The sequence below is a fragment of a genome, unplaced genomic scaffold, assembly GCF_019419815.1.
Source record: "Pyrus x bretschneideri cultivar Hongxiangsu unplaced genomic scaffold, Pyrus_bretschneideri_v1 Contig56, whole genome shotgun sequence".
Classification (NCBI taxonomy): Eukaryota; Viridiplantae; Streptophyta; class Magnoliopsida; order Rosales; family Rosaceae; genus Pyrus; species Pyrus x bretschneideri.
The window spans coordinates 2,584,190-2,598,106 of record NW_025999794.1 but is presented as its reverse complement, the minus strand read 5'-3'; the positions used below and the strand labels follow the sequence as shown (position 1 = coordinate 2,598,106).

Genomic DNA, 13,917 nt, shown 5'->3' with positions numbered 1-13,917 from the left:
ATTCTTTGCTGGATAATCTAGGCTTTCCTAGGGTGATACTAAAGTTTCTAATGATTGGGATGTTTGATGCAAATCTATGGAAATTACTAAGGTTGCATGGATGGTGATGCTTAGGGCTTGGAGTATGCTTCTGGGCTAAGTGGAACTTTCTGGGCTTTTTCCTTGATGGTTCTCTCTTACTACGTTTTCTCTATTTCTCCTTAGTGTTCTTCCAATCCCCCATCTGCAATGGCTTCTCCCTCCTCATATAAGTGAAGGGTTCTTCCCTAAGCTTCAAAGGAATCTCCTTTGTGGCTTAGTCTTCCCCTCATCTCTCCATAGCTATCCTATTATTCCCCTTTTGGTGTAAACTAGCTACATTGTTGAAACCTGCATATTGCCCTTTCCTGAGACGCGGCTTTCCTAGGGCGACCTTCCTGAGACGCGACTTTCCACACGTTTGACGGCCGATGATAAAAAATATTTCGTCAAGTCAAAAGTATTTGGCAATGATTTTTTATTCGGCCCTGGAAAAAGACAAATTGAAAATTTTGTTGTTCCAAGATCTCGACTTAAAGCATTGTTGGCCTCCTCCTTTTCATGGATTGGCCACTTTTATTCCTGTATGTTAGATTTCCATTTTCTTTTTATATATTCTTATCCATTTGGCTTTTTGAGTTAATGCTGCATAAGAAAATAGGGGGGCAACAAGTATCTAATTTTGTACCTCGTAAAAAAAAAAAAAACAAAAAAAAGAGGGAAGAAACTTTTGGCCGAAGGAATGGAAGCATTTGGCTGAAGGAGTATAAAAAATGTCATTCGACTTTTGGCCGAAGGAATGGAAGCTGTTGGCCGAAGGTGTCAAAAAAAAAAAAAAAAAAAAAAACGCAAAAGAGGCCGAGGATATTAACCCATTTAGCCGGCTCAGAAGGAATGCTTTTGACCGAAGTGACCGAAAGAATGCTTTTGGCCACAGGAACAAAAATCACATGCGATGCTGACATTGGATATATAGTAGCATCACATCAATCAGGCTACCTATTTAGTCATGATTGCTGACAATGGGTGTTGTGTGTGTGTGTGTGTATGTACATGCATGGCCGAGGAACGAGCTGTCAAGGAAGATTTTTCCCTCGGCCTTTCACCCGCAACTCTTCTTGACCTATATCATACATGCCGAGCTCGGCGAACTGGTGCTCGGTACAAGTTCTTTATATATATATATATATATATATATAGACATGACCAACAAATTATATTAGGTAATCAGGTTACCTATATATCTCGGCCCTCAATAGCGTTCGATTTTCCTCAGTCCAAGTTTTTTCGAGATGGTCGAAGAGGTTATTTATTAAAGTGGCCAAGCCTTGTATAGAATTGTGGCAGCTGAGGAAGACCATAGCGTTGGCAGTACAGAGATGTTGTTGTCAAGTAAAAAGTTTAATTATCGGCGATACGAGAGTTCTTCGACTGTGCTAATTTCCTTAACCATTCGGCCTACAAGCCGAAGTTCAAGGAAATTGGGGGGGGGGCAATGTTTAGACCTAAATTTACACCATTGGCCCGTGCAATCAAGGCCATTAAGTGAGCATATCTCTTAACCGTTGGATGAAAAGTGAAGATAATTTTGTTATTATTGAAAGATAATATTATGATTTTTATCATAATAATTATCGTTTAGCAAATTATCTTGATATTTTCTTATACGAGATAATAAGATGCAAAGTAAGTTTCGAGCAAGCAGTACAATTCAAATGGACTTAGGACTCCTATTATCAGATTGAGTAGCAGCATGGTAATGGTGTATTAAGATGAGGTTTGAATAGTCAAGATGCATGGTTTTGGGATAATGTTGAAGTCAAGATAATGATGCAAATTGGAATGTCATTGGTACATGGAATTTGGATGACAAAGATCCACTGCATTTAAATATTATAACCAATCTTTGGATTAGATTGGTGTTCTGCAAAGATGAAAGGAGCACACGACATTGACCCAAGGAATCTTGACTTTGAGGGATATTATCAAAAAGGTTCTTTATCACAATATATGGATGCTAAGAGTTAGAATGGAACTGGAATACTTTATTTCAGTGGCTGAGCATTACAAAATCTATAAATAGAGGCAGTAACAATGACAAAAAGGACCTCCAATTCAACACACAACTGCCTTGCTCAAAACCTCTCAAACATCTTAAGATTTTTTATTTTCTTTTTCCCGCCGACACATCTTCAGTTTGGATAAACAGAACTGTGAAGGCAACCGGCGAACACCTTCAGTTTTGATAAACAGCACTGCGTTGAGGCCGACTGGTTACCTATCTAAGTTTCCATCGAGAAAGGTTTCTGAATCCTTATTGATAGAGTTCATCTTATTAGCCTTCTCGGCGAAGTAAGGTGCTATGAGTTATGATATTTAGCGCATTGAACGCCGAGTGATTTTATGATTGGATACTCACAAGTGAGTTTCAAAGTTTGGCTTTCTAACGGCCGAACCACATTCGCCATCAAGACATACATCACCTTACAATACTTGTGTCCATATAGTATGGTGTTGATTCGACATACTTATACTCTCACGAATATAATCATCGTGACCGAATTCGACGCCGATGATTCATGAACTTCACATAACTAGCAGCCTTGTCTTTAGGCTCGAGAATCCAAAGGCCAAGATTTGTTCCTTCCTCGGCCGCAGTCCGCAAGATAAAGAAGTCAACAACACGCTTAACGCAACATCAACAAATTTTACTACTGTGGTCGACGAGTTGGCACGCCCCGTATTCAACCGAATGACATAGTTAGCTTATTAGTTACTCGGCCTACGTGCCATGTAAGCTTTGTAATTTTTAGGATCACATTTTGGCACGCCTGGGGGGACCCAGTGCTAAAACTACGAAGTTCATATGATATATCAAGATGTCAATCCGACTCCATTTAGCCGATTGCACAAGCTTCTTATGGAATTGAAAAGAACCAGTGAGGAGAATTCACAACGAATTGAAGATAATAGAAAACGCCTTGTGGAGGATAAAAAATCGTGGGAAGCGGTAAAACTTCTTCGTGGCGTGAGAGCCAAGCAAAAATCATTCACCTAGATGTTGAGAATAAAAGCTCCTATTACTACAAGAGCAATGGGTAAACAAAGACAAGGCTCGATTTAATGCCTGGCTAGATGAAGAATGTTTTCATTACGTTTCTGACTATCGATCAATTCCTTTGAAAAATGGTTAAATCAAAAGGCCGGATGGCAATTTTCCACTCCAGCCACAATCAAAATTCGGCCTAAGAAGATTGTTGAGACGGCCGAAGATGAACTTAGGCCACCTGTTGTCTCAATCGAGATTGAAATTGTGGTAGGCCTAGAAGAAAAAGTTCTAGTTTCTGAGCCACAATCAACTTGGAAAATTATTCGTCAGAGGAGTGCTCCAATGACGAACAGGGCCAAGACATGGTCTTAGATGTCGAAACCATGACAGTCGATATGGTTACTAGCGATAAAGCCGATATGGAGAAACCTCGTTTGGCTAAGTTGTTCAAGTTAAGAGCCGAATTTGGCGAAATTATTATGCCTAGGGGGCATAATAATTGTTCCACATGTTTGGTGGCCGATGATAAAAAATATTTCGTCAAGTCAAAAGTATTTGGCAATGATTTTTTATTCAGCCCTGGAAAAAGGCAAATTGAAAATTTTGTTGTTCCAAGATCTCGACTTAGAATAAAGCATCGTTGGCCTCCTCCTTTTCATGGATTGGCCGCTTTTATTCCCGTATGTTAGATTTCCATTTTCTTTTTATATATTCTTATCCATCTGGCTTTTTGATCCAATGATGCATAAGAAAATAGGGGGGCAACGAGTATCTAATTTCGTACCTCGTAAAAAAAAAAAAAAAAAAAAAAGGGAAGAAACTTTTGGCCGAAGGAATGGAAGCATTTTGCCGAAGGAGTATAAAAAATGTCATTCGACTTTTGGCTGAAGGAATGGAAGCTGTTGGCCGAAGGTGTCAAAAAAAAAAAAAAAACACAACGCAAAAGAGGCCGAGGATATTAACCCATTTAGTCGGCTCAGAAGGAATGCTTTTGACCGAAAGAATGCTTTTGGCCACAGGAACAAAAATCACATGCATTGCTGACATTGGATATATAGTAGCATCATATCAATTAGGCTACCTATTTAGTCATGATTGCTGACAATGGGTTGTGTGTGTGTATATGTATATGCATGGCCGAGGAAAGAGCTGTCAAGGAAGATTTTTCCCTCGACCTTTCACCCCCAACTCTTCTCGACCTGTATCATACATGCCAAGCTCGGCGAACTGGTGCTCGGTACAAGTTCTTTATATATATATATATATTTATATATATAGGCATGACGACAAATTGTATTAGGTAATTAGGTTACCTATATATCTCGATCCTCGACAGCGTTCGGTTTTCCTCGGTCCAAATTTTTTCGAGATGGTCTAAGAGGTTATTTATTAAAGTGGCCGAACCTTGTATAGAATTGTGGCAGTCGAGGAAGACCATAGCGTTGGCAGTACAGAGATGTTGTTGCCGAGTAAAAAGTTTCATTATCAGCGATACGAGAGTTCTTCGACTATGCTAATTTCCTTAACCATTCGGCCTACAAGTCGAAGTTCAAGGAAATTGGGGGGCAATGTTTAGACCCAAATTTACACCATCGGCCCATGCAATCAAGGCCATTGAGTGAGCATAGCTCTCAACCGTCGAATGAAAAGTGAAGATAATTTTGTTATTATTGAAAGATAATATTATGATTTTTATCATAATAATTATCGTTTAACAAATTATCTTGATATTTTCTTATACGGGATAATAAGATGCAAAGTAAGTTTCCGAGCAAGCAGTACAATTCAAATGGACTTGGGACTCTTATTATCAGATTGAGCAGTAGCATGGTGATGGTGCATTAAGATGAGGTTTGAATAGTCAAGATGCATGGTTTTGGGATAATGTTGAAGTCAAGATAATGATGCAAACTGGAATGTCATTGGTACATGGAATTTGGATGACAAAGATCCACTGCATTTAAATATTATAACCAATCTTTGGATTAGATTGGTGTCTGCAAAGATGAAAGGAGCATGCGACATTGACTCGAGGAATCTTGACTTTGAGGGATATTATCAAAAAGGTTCTTTATCACAATATATGGATGCTGAGAGTTAGAATGGAACTAGAATACTTTATTTCAGTGGCTGAGCATTACAAAATCTATAAATAGAGGCAGTGGCAATGACAAAAATGACCTCCAATTCAACACACAAGTGCCATGCGCAAAACCTCTCAAACATCTTGAGATTTTTTATTTTCTTTTTCCCGTCGACACATCTTCAATTTGGATAAACAGCATTGTGAAGGCAACCAACGAACACCTTCAGTTTGGATAAACAGCACTGTTGCCGTAGAATCAGCTGGCCGAGGAGCACCTTCAGTTTGGATAAACAGCACTGCGTCGAGGCCGACTAGTTACCTATCCAAGTCTCGGTCGAGAAGGGTTTACGAATCCTTATTGACAGAGGTCATCTTATTAGCCTTCTCGGCGAAGTAAGGGGTTACGAGTTACGACACTCGGCACATTGAACGCCGAGTGATTTTATGATTGGATACTCATAAGTGAGTTTCAAAGTTCGGCATTCTGACGGCCGAACCACATTCACCATCAAGACATAAATCACCTTTGAATACTTGTGTCCATATAGTCTGGTATCGATTCGACGTGCTTATACTCTCATGAATATAATCACCGTGACCGAATCTGACGCCGACGATTCATGAACTTCGCAGAACTAGCAGCTTTTTCTTCAGGCTTGAGAATCCAAAGGCCAAGATTTGTTCCTTCCTCGACCACAGTCGCAAGATAAAGAAGTTAGCAAGTGCTCAACGCAACATCAACAAATTTTACTCCTTGGCTGAGCTCGGCCGACAAGTTGGCACACCCCGCATTCAACCGAAGGACGTAGTTAGCTTATTAGTTACTCGGCCTGCGCGCCACGTAGGCTTTGTAATTTTTAGGATCAACACTTTCGTAGATGACTTTTCACGCTACTGTTACATTTACTTGATTTCTAAAAATTAAAACCTTAGAAGTTTTCAAGATTTATACTATGGAAGATACATACAAATTGGTAGACACCATGGACTCTTTGCTTTATTTTCAAGAACATGAAATTGTAGCTCAATATACCAACCTGGTACATCCGAGCAAAACGAAGTGACTGAGAGAAGAAATAGTTACCTAATGGACATGGTAAAGAGTATGATTTGTAGTATTAATCTACCAAGTGCTTTTATCGAATTAGAGATGATCAATCATGAAAGCACTAGAAGTAATAAATTCATATTTGAGGAAGATGGGGAAATGGGCAATAATGTAGAATAATCACCGAATGCAGCATCAATGATTGAATTTCCAAATCAAGTGGAACAAAGTGAGGGTAATTGTAATGATGATTGTGTCATTCATCATGGCAATTGAAATATTGATGTGTTGTTGCATAGTGAGCAGCAAACTAACGATCATGCAGGGTATGTGGAGATGGCAGCTCCAAGTGACAATGACCACCGACTGGAGCATGGCACTGAAGTTGGGGTGTTGTTGAATGATGAACAACGTGCAGGAAATCAGAAAGCACACGTGGAGGAAGCAGCTGCCAATGGCAGCAACGACCGACTAAATTGACCAGTCTTGGCAGTCGGTGATGTTCCACCGCTTTTGAGGAAATCAAATAAGGTAAGAAAGTCAACATTCTCATCAGATTTTGAGTATTTGGCAGAGTCAGATTTTAATTTTAGAGTTTGATGATCCTGGGACTTTCAAACAAAGTCATCTCGAGTCCAAACGCAAGCAAATGGCTAGAAGCTGTGGAGTCTTAAATGTCATCAATGGAAGAAAACAGAGTACGGGAACTAGCGGAACCAAGAGAAGCCATGAAACCGATAGGTTGTAAGTTGGTGTTGAAAACCAAGAGAGACTCAAAGGGAACTGTGTAGAGACATAAGGCCAAATTGGTGGCCAAGGAGTTCACTCAAGAGAAGGTATCGATTATAAAGAAACTTTCAGTCCAGTATCAACGAAAGATGCATTCAGAGTAATCGTGGCGATAGTGGCACATTTTGACTTGTTTAAAAATGACTTTCTTAAATGATGATTTGGAGATGAAAGATTTAGGTGTGCCCTCTTATGTGCTGGGCATCAAGATTAAGAGAGAGAGAGAGAGAGAGAGAGAAAAAAAAGGATTGTTAGGGTTGTCACAAAGAAGTTACACTGAACAAGTTTTAAAGAGATTCAACATGTCAGCATGTGGCACAACTGAAGTGCCTATATCAATGCCTATATCGAAGAGTGATAAGCTAAGCAAGAAGCAATGTCCCAGAAAATAATTTGGAAAAGGAAACGATGAAGGATAAGCTTTACGCATCATTAGTAGGGAGCTTAATTAATGCTCAGGTTTGTACTAGGCCAGACCTAGCTTTTACCATCAGTGTTTTAGGGAGATTTCAGTCTAATGGAGGAAAATCACACTGGAATGCTGGGAAGAGAGTTATAAGGTACCTGTAGAAAACTAAGTCTCATATGTTGGTTTATAAGAAGACTAAAACTAAAACTTGGTCTTAGAAGGGTACAATGATGCAGACTGCGTTGATTGCCCATATGATTTGAAATCAACTTCAGGCTATGTGTTTATGATGGCTAATGGAGCTCTCTTGGAAGAGTGCCAAGCAAGACATCGTTGCATGCTTTAACAATGGTGGTTGAGTACTTGTCTTGCTGTGAAACTGTGAATTAGGCACATTGGTTAAAGAATTTTATCACTGGTCTTTGTATTGTTGACTCAATCTCAAGACTCATTCAGCTTTACTGTGATAATAATGCAGCCATTTTTCTTCACAGAGAACAATAAGAGATCCAATGCTACAAGGAACTTGGAGATTAAGTTTCTTGTTGCTCGTGAAAAGGTGATGGATGGTTTGGTTAAAATTGAATATTTGGAGACAGGTTCTATGATAGCAGATCCGTTGAACAAGGCCATTCCAGTGGCAGTATTGAAGAAACATATAAGGAAAATGGAAGTGCTGGAAGCTTTTGGTACTGCAAAACAGTGGGAGCTTTGATCATGTTTAAGATATTTGTTCTTGGACATTGGTTGATTCAGGTACTTTTTGGAATATGCATTAAAGTATTTATGTTTAGATCATCTTAACTAATAAAGTATTATGTTGCTAGTTGCAAAGGTTTCCCAGAAATTGCAGTGTAATAGTTATGATACAGATATATTATGAAGTGTATTTTGGATGACAATTTGTTTGAATTGTTGTAACTTAAATGCAACTTAAGGGTCTCAGTACGAGACAATAATGTGGACTAGTTTACTTGTCTTGAAGGAGGATCATAATGCAGGTGTATTCCAGAAGCATTCGTATTTGCATCTTGTATTATTTTTCATGTCTTGATGGAGTTTCATGTGTTTGATGGTTTCATGATAGTAATTTTAGGGATAATGTTTATATATTGGAGCATGACTTCCCTTTAGTTCTTCATGAATACTAACTTATGACAGATACTTGTTGTTATTGGGGTTTTGTTAATCTTATTCTCATGGCCATTCATGTATGATTTCTTTTTAGGTGGTACTGTGATAAACAAGTGTTGGCTCTAGTAGGAGAATAGCTTAAGCTCATTTGTTTAACACGTGCATAAGGGATTGAGATCATATGAGATTATGATTGACTCTAGTTGTAAGCTATCAAGGAATGTATGTAGACTGATATTTAGCTAAAGTAATTCTGATATGAGTAGATATATCTATACAAATATGAATATTATGGTTTCGTGGTGATAAGGGTTATCAGTTTGATAAGGATTACATGATGGGAAGTATTCTTATCAAACACCACCATTTAGGATATAATAGGGTCCCCTGCTCTCACACTAATTACGCACAAAAGATATCAAGCCCCATTGGTTGTAGCAGTGCATTCAGTCTGTGTTGAGAGTAGAAGAACCCTTAGTTCATTGCAGTAATGGCATCACAAGGTTAGCGGTTAATTTGGTATCGTGATTTACTTGTTCCGCATGTATTGATCTTACATTCATAACCCAGAAGAATCGCGATCTTAACTTTGCTATACCTGAGGATGAGTATCCAACCCAATCTGTGGCTTGGTGGTGGCACATCTACACAACATTCACAAGAAGGGCAAAAATATCCTCCTCGGCCAACCATTTGGCCGAAAAGGAGAAACAAGTATATCTTCTTTCTATACTAATTTTTATATAGGAAGAGGATGATATATCCGGTTGCATGCATAATTCTTTTTCTGATTACGTACCGCAACAAACCCAAGGATACGGAGAGTCGCAGGGGGAACCACAGCACCCGTCGTTTTCAAATTAATTGGAAGGAAAGATTTTACCTTTCCCAACAGCTTTTTCCCAACAGCTTTTACTTTCCACCCAACAGTTGCCATAATTCTTCATAACTATAGGAAGCGAAAGTAAAAGTAAAACCCCTGACCAGTGCTGGTAATTACATATTTGTTGGGCCATACAAATTATAGGGCTTAACAATCATTTTTTGCTTTGTTTTGATGCAGCAGAAGAATATAGTTTACGAGGAATGCACTTTCCTTTCACCGCTGCTTTCTCTTTCTTCTCTTCCTCTACAGTTTCTGAAACAAACCCAGCCTTGGTGCTCCTAGTCAATCCATTAATCAAACTCCAAAGTTAGTTAACACATTAAAGGTATCGAGAACGTGCTAATTATATATATATATATATATATTATGCAAATTCGGGACTACATTATTTAATTAATCACTTGACCGATATGCATGAAAATCGTTGTCACTTACCTTTGTTCGTTGTAGGAATTTGATCTTTTAAGCCCAGGCATAGGTTCAGCCAAAACTCGATCTTGGTCTTTCATGTCGTCCACAATACTCCCACTAAAATACTCTTTCTCCTCTGCCTGTAAATTCCCAAACCTTGGATTCTCAGACATGCATCTAATCATGTCCTCCTCCGCGGCCACCGCCACCTTCACTGCAGCCTTATACACAACCTCTTTCCGAAAGCTCTCGCTGCTCTTCTTCACATGATCTGTCGCTGTTGTGCGTTGCTTCAGACTCACACATGGGGCATTTTTTGCCTTGGCTACTGCTGAGCTCCCGCAAGCTATGAGCTGAAGCAAAACAGAGTTCTTGCTCTGCAGTGCTGAGGACTTGGAATCCGAAACCACAACTGGGTCGCCGTCCTCGAACCATGTGGACAGATTGGTGCGCTGGCTGGGCTGATTTGATGCTATATTATTAACTGATGGGGTTGGAGTTGGAGGAGGAGGCGGTGATGACTCGGGGTGAGTTGACACAGTCGGGCTTTTGCGGGTTTGTGGAGGGTCTTCGAGTTCGTCTGTGGAGACCCCTCTGGAGCAGCGAGAATGGGGGGTGGTGGAGCTGGTGTAGCTTGTTTTCTCATCCTCATAGTCCACCAGTTCTTGTTCTTCTTGTTCGTCCTCAGAGTCTTGGTCTTGACCGTCCTCCTCCCGATACTTGTCTACTTCTCGATGATGATGATCATGTCCTCTGCTTCGAGTCGGAGCGAGTGGAGATCTCCTTTTGGACCCAAAGTTTGAGTCTTGCTGCTGCATCATCTGTTGGTTGCTTCTCATTTGAAGTTGATCTAATCTTTCTACATACAAGAATTATTAGGGAACTTTTAGTTTGAATACAAGAATCAAAAAACTTTTAGTACATTATCTAAAAGAGCACAATTGTTTTAAATGTTAATAATGTAGGTAGTTAAACGGAAACAGACGGAGAGGGACCTGCAGAGCAGCCTTCAAGTAGCTCTGATCCCTTGAGTACATACTCAGCTCCTTCTGCTGGATAAATTATATCGTTTTCGGCTAAATCGTTCCACACATAACCATTTTTGTAGCTCCTAAAAAGATCAAATACATTAGATTAGCCTCATAAGATAAAAATATAACGAACATACTCCAGGTGGTAGCTACTACCGCAGTTAATTAGTGCACACCTTTTGCAAGACCAAGAGTACAGTGCGGGCATGCCTTTGCCTCTAAGAGCAGTCAGCCGATCCATTACATCTACATTTGCATAGTCGCATGGAAATATATTAGCAATAACGAAGGAAAATAAGAGACAAAAAACGAAGAAGAGAGATTTGTAGCTGGTAAAGAAATTGATTATTTAATTTAACCTCTCAAACGAAGCGGGTGATTGGCGAAGTGGGTGATTTCCATGTAATGGGGATGCTCGAGATGGCCATTTCTTGAGAGATAGTAGACAACTTGAAGGTTTTTTATGGCTCTTGGCTGCTGCATAACTTTGGCTCCGTCTGTGCTGCTACTGCTGCTGTTTTCTCTCAATTCTCTGGTGGTGGTAGGTCTTCTGAAACGAACATCCATGTTATATCTTAAGATATTCTTCTTCTACTCTGCTGGGTGGTGGCTGGCTCCGTAATTTTAATTTCTCCACCTTGGTGGTTGAGAAGTTTACGAATCCAACACCAGCCTTTATAACAGGGCAGTAGATCGGGCAGCTCCTAAAAAGTCGTGAAGAAAGTTGATTTTTTACTACAAAATTATTTAATATTACAAAAAATAATCTAATTTACAGTTCATTTGATGCTTTTCTTTTTATCAATTTCAAATTCATTCTCAACATGATATGTGATAAATTTTCAAACATAACATAGAAACAACATGTACAATGGGTGATGTGAAGCACATGTAGTCATTAGGTTTCACTCACGAGATAATATGCTTTGATATCATAAAAAAAATATTACTTCATAATAACCTAAATTGACAATATGAAAATTTTATTTATGAATATATGTAAATTCTCTCTTCCGTCAAATATAAAATTCGTTAGGTACAATTGCAGAATGACACTGACCCACTTTGGATGCTTTAATTTTGACTTTGCGTATACTCTGATCCCAAAAACAGACAAAGTAAGGGATCATGAGATGAGATCGCTTTTGCAACCACAATTTGGTGAGCTTTTTGTTTTACCACTGCATTCCATGATCCTTAACCACTATATATATCTCTGTGTGTGTGTGTGTTTATCTTTGGATTAATTATTATTGTTAAAATCTATTAATTTTTTATATGCAAGATCTAACCATTAGTTTTTTGGATTACAAAATAGTATGTATTTTGAAGAAAAATTGCTGTATTTCATGTGTGTGTAAGAAAAGTTGTTTTTAGAATATTTGTACATCGAGTGGTTGATTATTTTCAACGTAACTTAATATCAAACTCACTATAGATATGTCATGTACATTTAACAGTTGAATCTAAACGTTTTCTTACAAAGGAGAAATACATTTACGTAAAAGTGACTCTTTATTTGACCATGTCGCATAAATTGGACAATATGATATGTTATAAGTAGTGTGACAAATTAAGAACAACATTATTAGATCATAACATGCACACATGAACCTTTTTGTCAATTAATTTAGGTGATAATTAGTCAGAATGACATCAATTCCTTTAATTGGTTACTTTATACCTTTAATAATGATTAATCAAACAGTAATTGAGTAAGATCACGGGCCGAACAATAGGCTCTTGCAATTTCAACCGTGCATGCATGTGTGTTTGGAAGAGGATTCTCTCCTCTTTTAATATCTTTCCCCTCCCAATCTCTTTCTTATTCTCTTTTCTCATACTTGAACTATTACAATTAAACTACATCAATATTTTATATTGATTTTTTTTATTGAAACAAAGACAAAAAACAAAATGTGAGAGGAGGGGAGGGGAGGGAAGAGATTAGAAATAAGAGGGAAGAGAATCCTACTACTGTGTATTTACTATGGAGCCAAAAATAATCCCAAAAATCATGGAGTTGACATGTGGATTATTTTCCCAGAAAGGCAAGACTGCCCCTATTAAATGAGCGAAGAGCATCCTCATTCACCACGCACAATTGAGGTAGAGCAAACAGAGATTAACGATTGCTCAAGGCACCCTGCCCATAGGAAAAGTCAAAGGTATTTATGATAGAATAATTCCTTATTCTTATCATAAGTACATTCCTAATCAGAGAAGACCTTTTTCAAGTAAGTTATCCTAGTTCCATTTATTTAGGATATCTACCTATTTTTTCTAAGATATTTATTGACAAATATCTTAGAATATTCCACCCAAAATATCACCTAGGGTCAGCCACCCCTAAACCCTAGAGGGTTGGCCCATGCTCCTCTCCTCTCCTCTCCTCTCCTCTCCTCTCCTATAAATACTCCATTTATCTCCAAAATTCAGTAAGCTTTAGCTACCCTTAAAAAGGCTTTTGCTTTCCACAAACACTCGAACACATTCTTTTCAGAATTCTAACTTTGGCATCGGAGATTCTTCGCCAAAAGCCCCCCCACCCCAAATTCATCGTGGGCACATGAGGCTTTTGGCCTTAATCTTAGGTGTTATTATTTTGCAAGTGCAGATTCGTCAATCAAGGAAAGGCGGAAATTTGCATCCACAAATTAGTGTTTTCATTGAAAGCTCTGATCCGAAGCCTCAAAGAAGACTCTCGCTTTCAACTTCCTTTATTTGTAGATCCATGACTACGATGGCAGAAAATTCAGAAACCACAACCAATGGGACCTCCTACGTTGAAGGACATGGACCAACCGATGGAGATCGCGACGTGGCTCTATGCTATCGCTCCTCGAGGCTTACCACGGTAAAAAATGCACCTTTGCCACCACGAGGTACCGTGGCTATGCCAGCAACGGCAACCGCCGCTATGGTGGCCCACAGGGCAGCCTTCACTCAACGTGAGGAAACCTTAGGGCAGGAAGCTCATAACACAAGAAGCTAGCAGGCACAGACCCAAGAAGCTGGCAGTAACCTTTAGCACCTACCACCTTCACTTAGATGTG

At 39.0% G+C, this 13,917-nt stretch overlaps 1 protein-coding gene across 1 annotated transcript; it reads right to left on the bottom strand.

Moving 5' to 3' along the window:
- Positions 1–9,347: 9,347 nt before the first annotated feature.
- LOC103937270 (protein SOSEKI 2) lies at positions 9,348–11,522 on the bottom strand. Its single transcript, XM_009347197.3, has 5 exons — positions 11,221–11,522; positions 11,038–11,107; positions 10,826–10,941; positions 9,855–10,689; positions 9,348–9,697 (listed from the first exon to the last, which is right to left on the bottom strand). The coding sequence occupies exons 1-5, from the start codon at positions 11,426–11,428 to the stop codon at positions 9,571–9,573; spliced, it is 1,356 nt and encodes a 451-aa protein (XP_009345472.2). The 5' UTR covers positions 11,429–11,522; the 3' UTR covers positions 9,348–9,570.
- Positions 11,523–13,917: the final 2,395 nt, after the last annotated feature.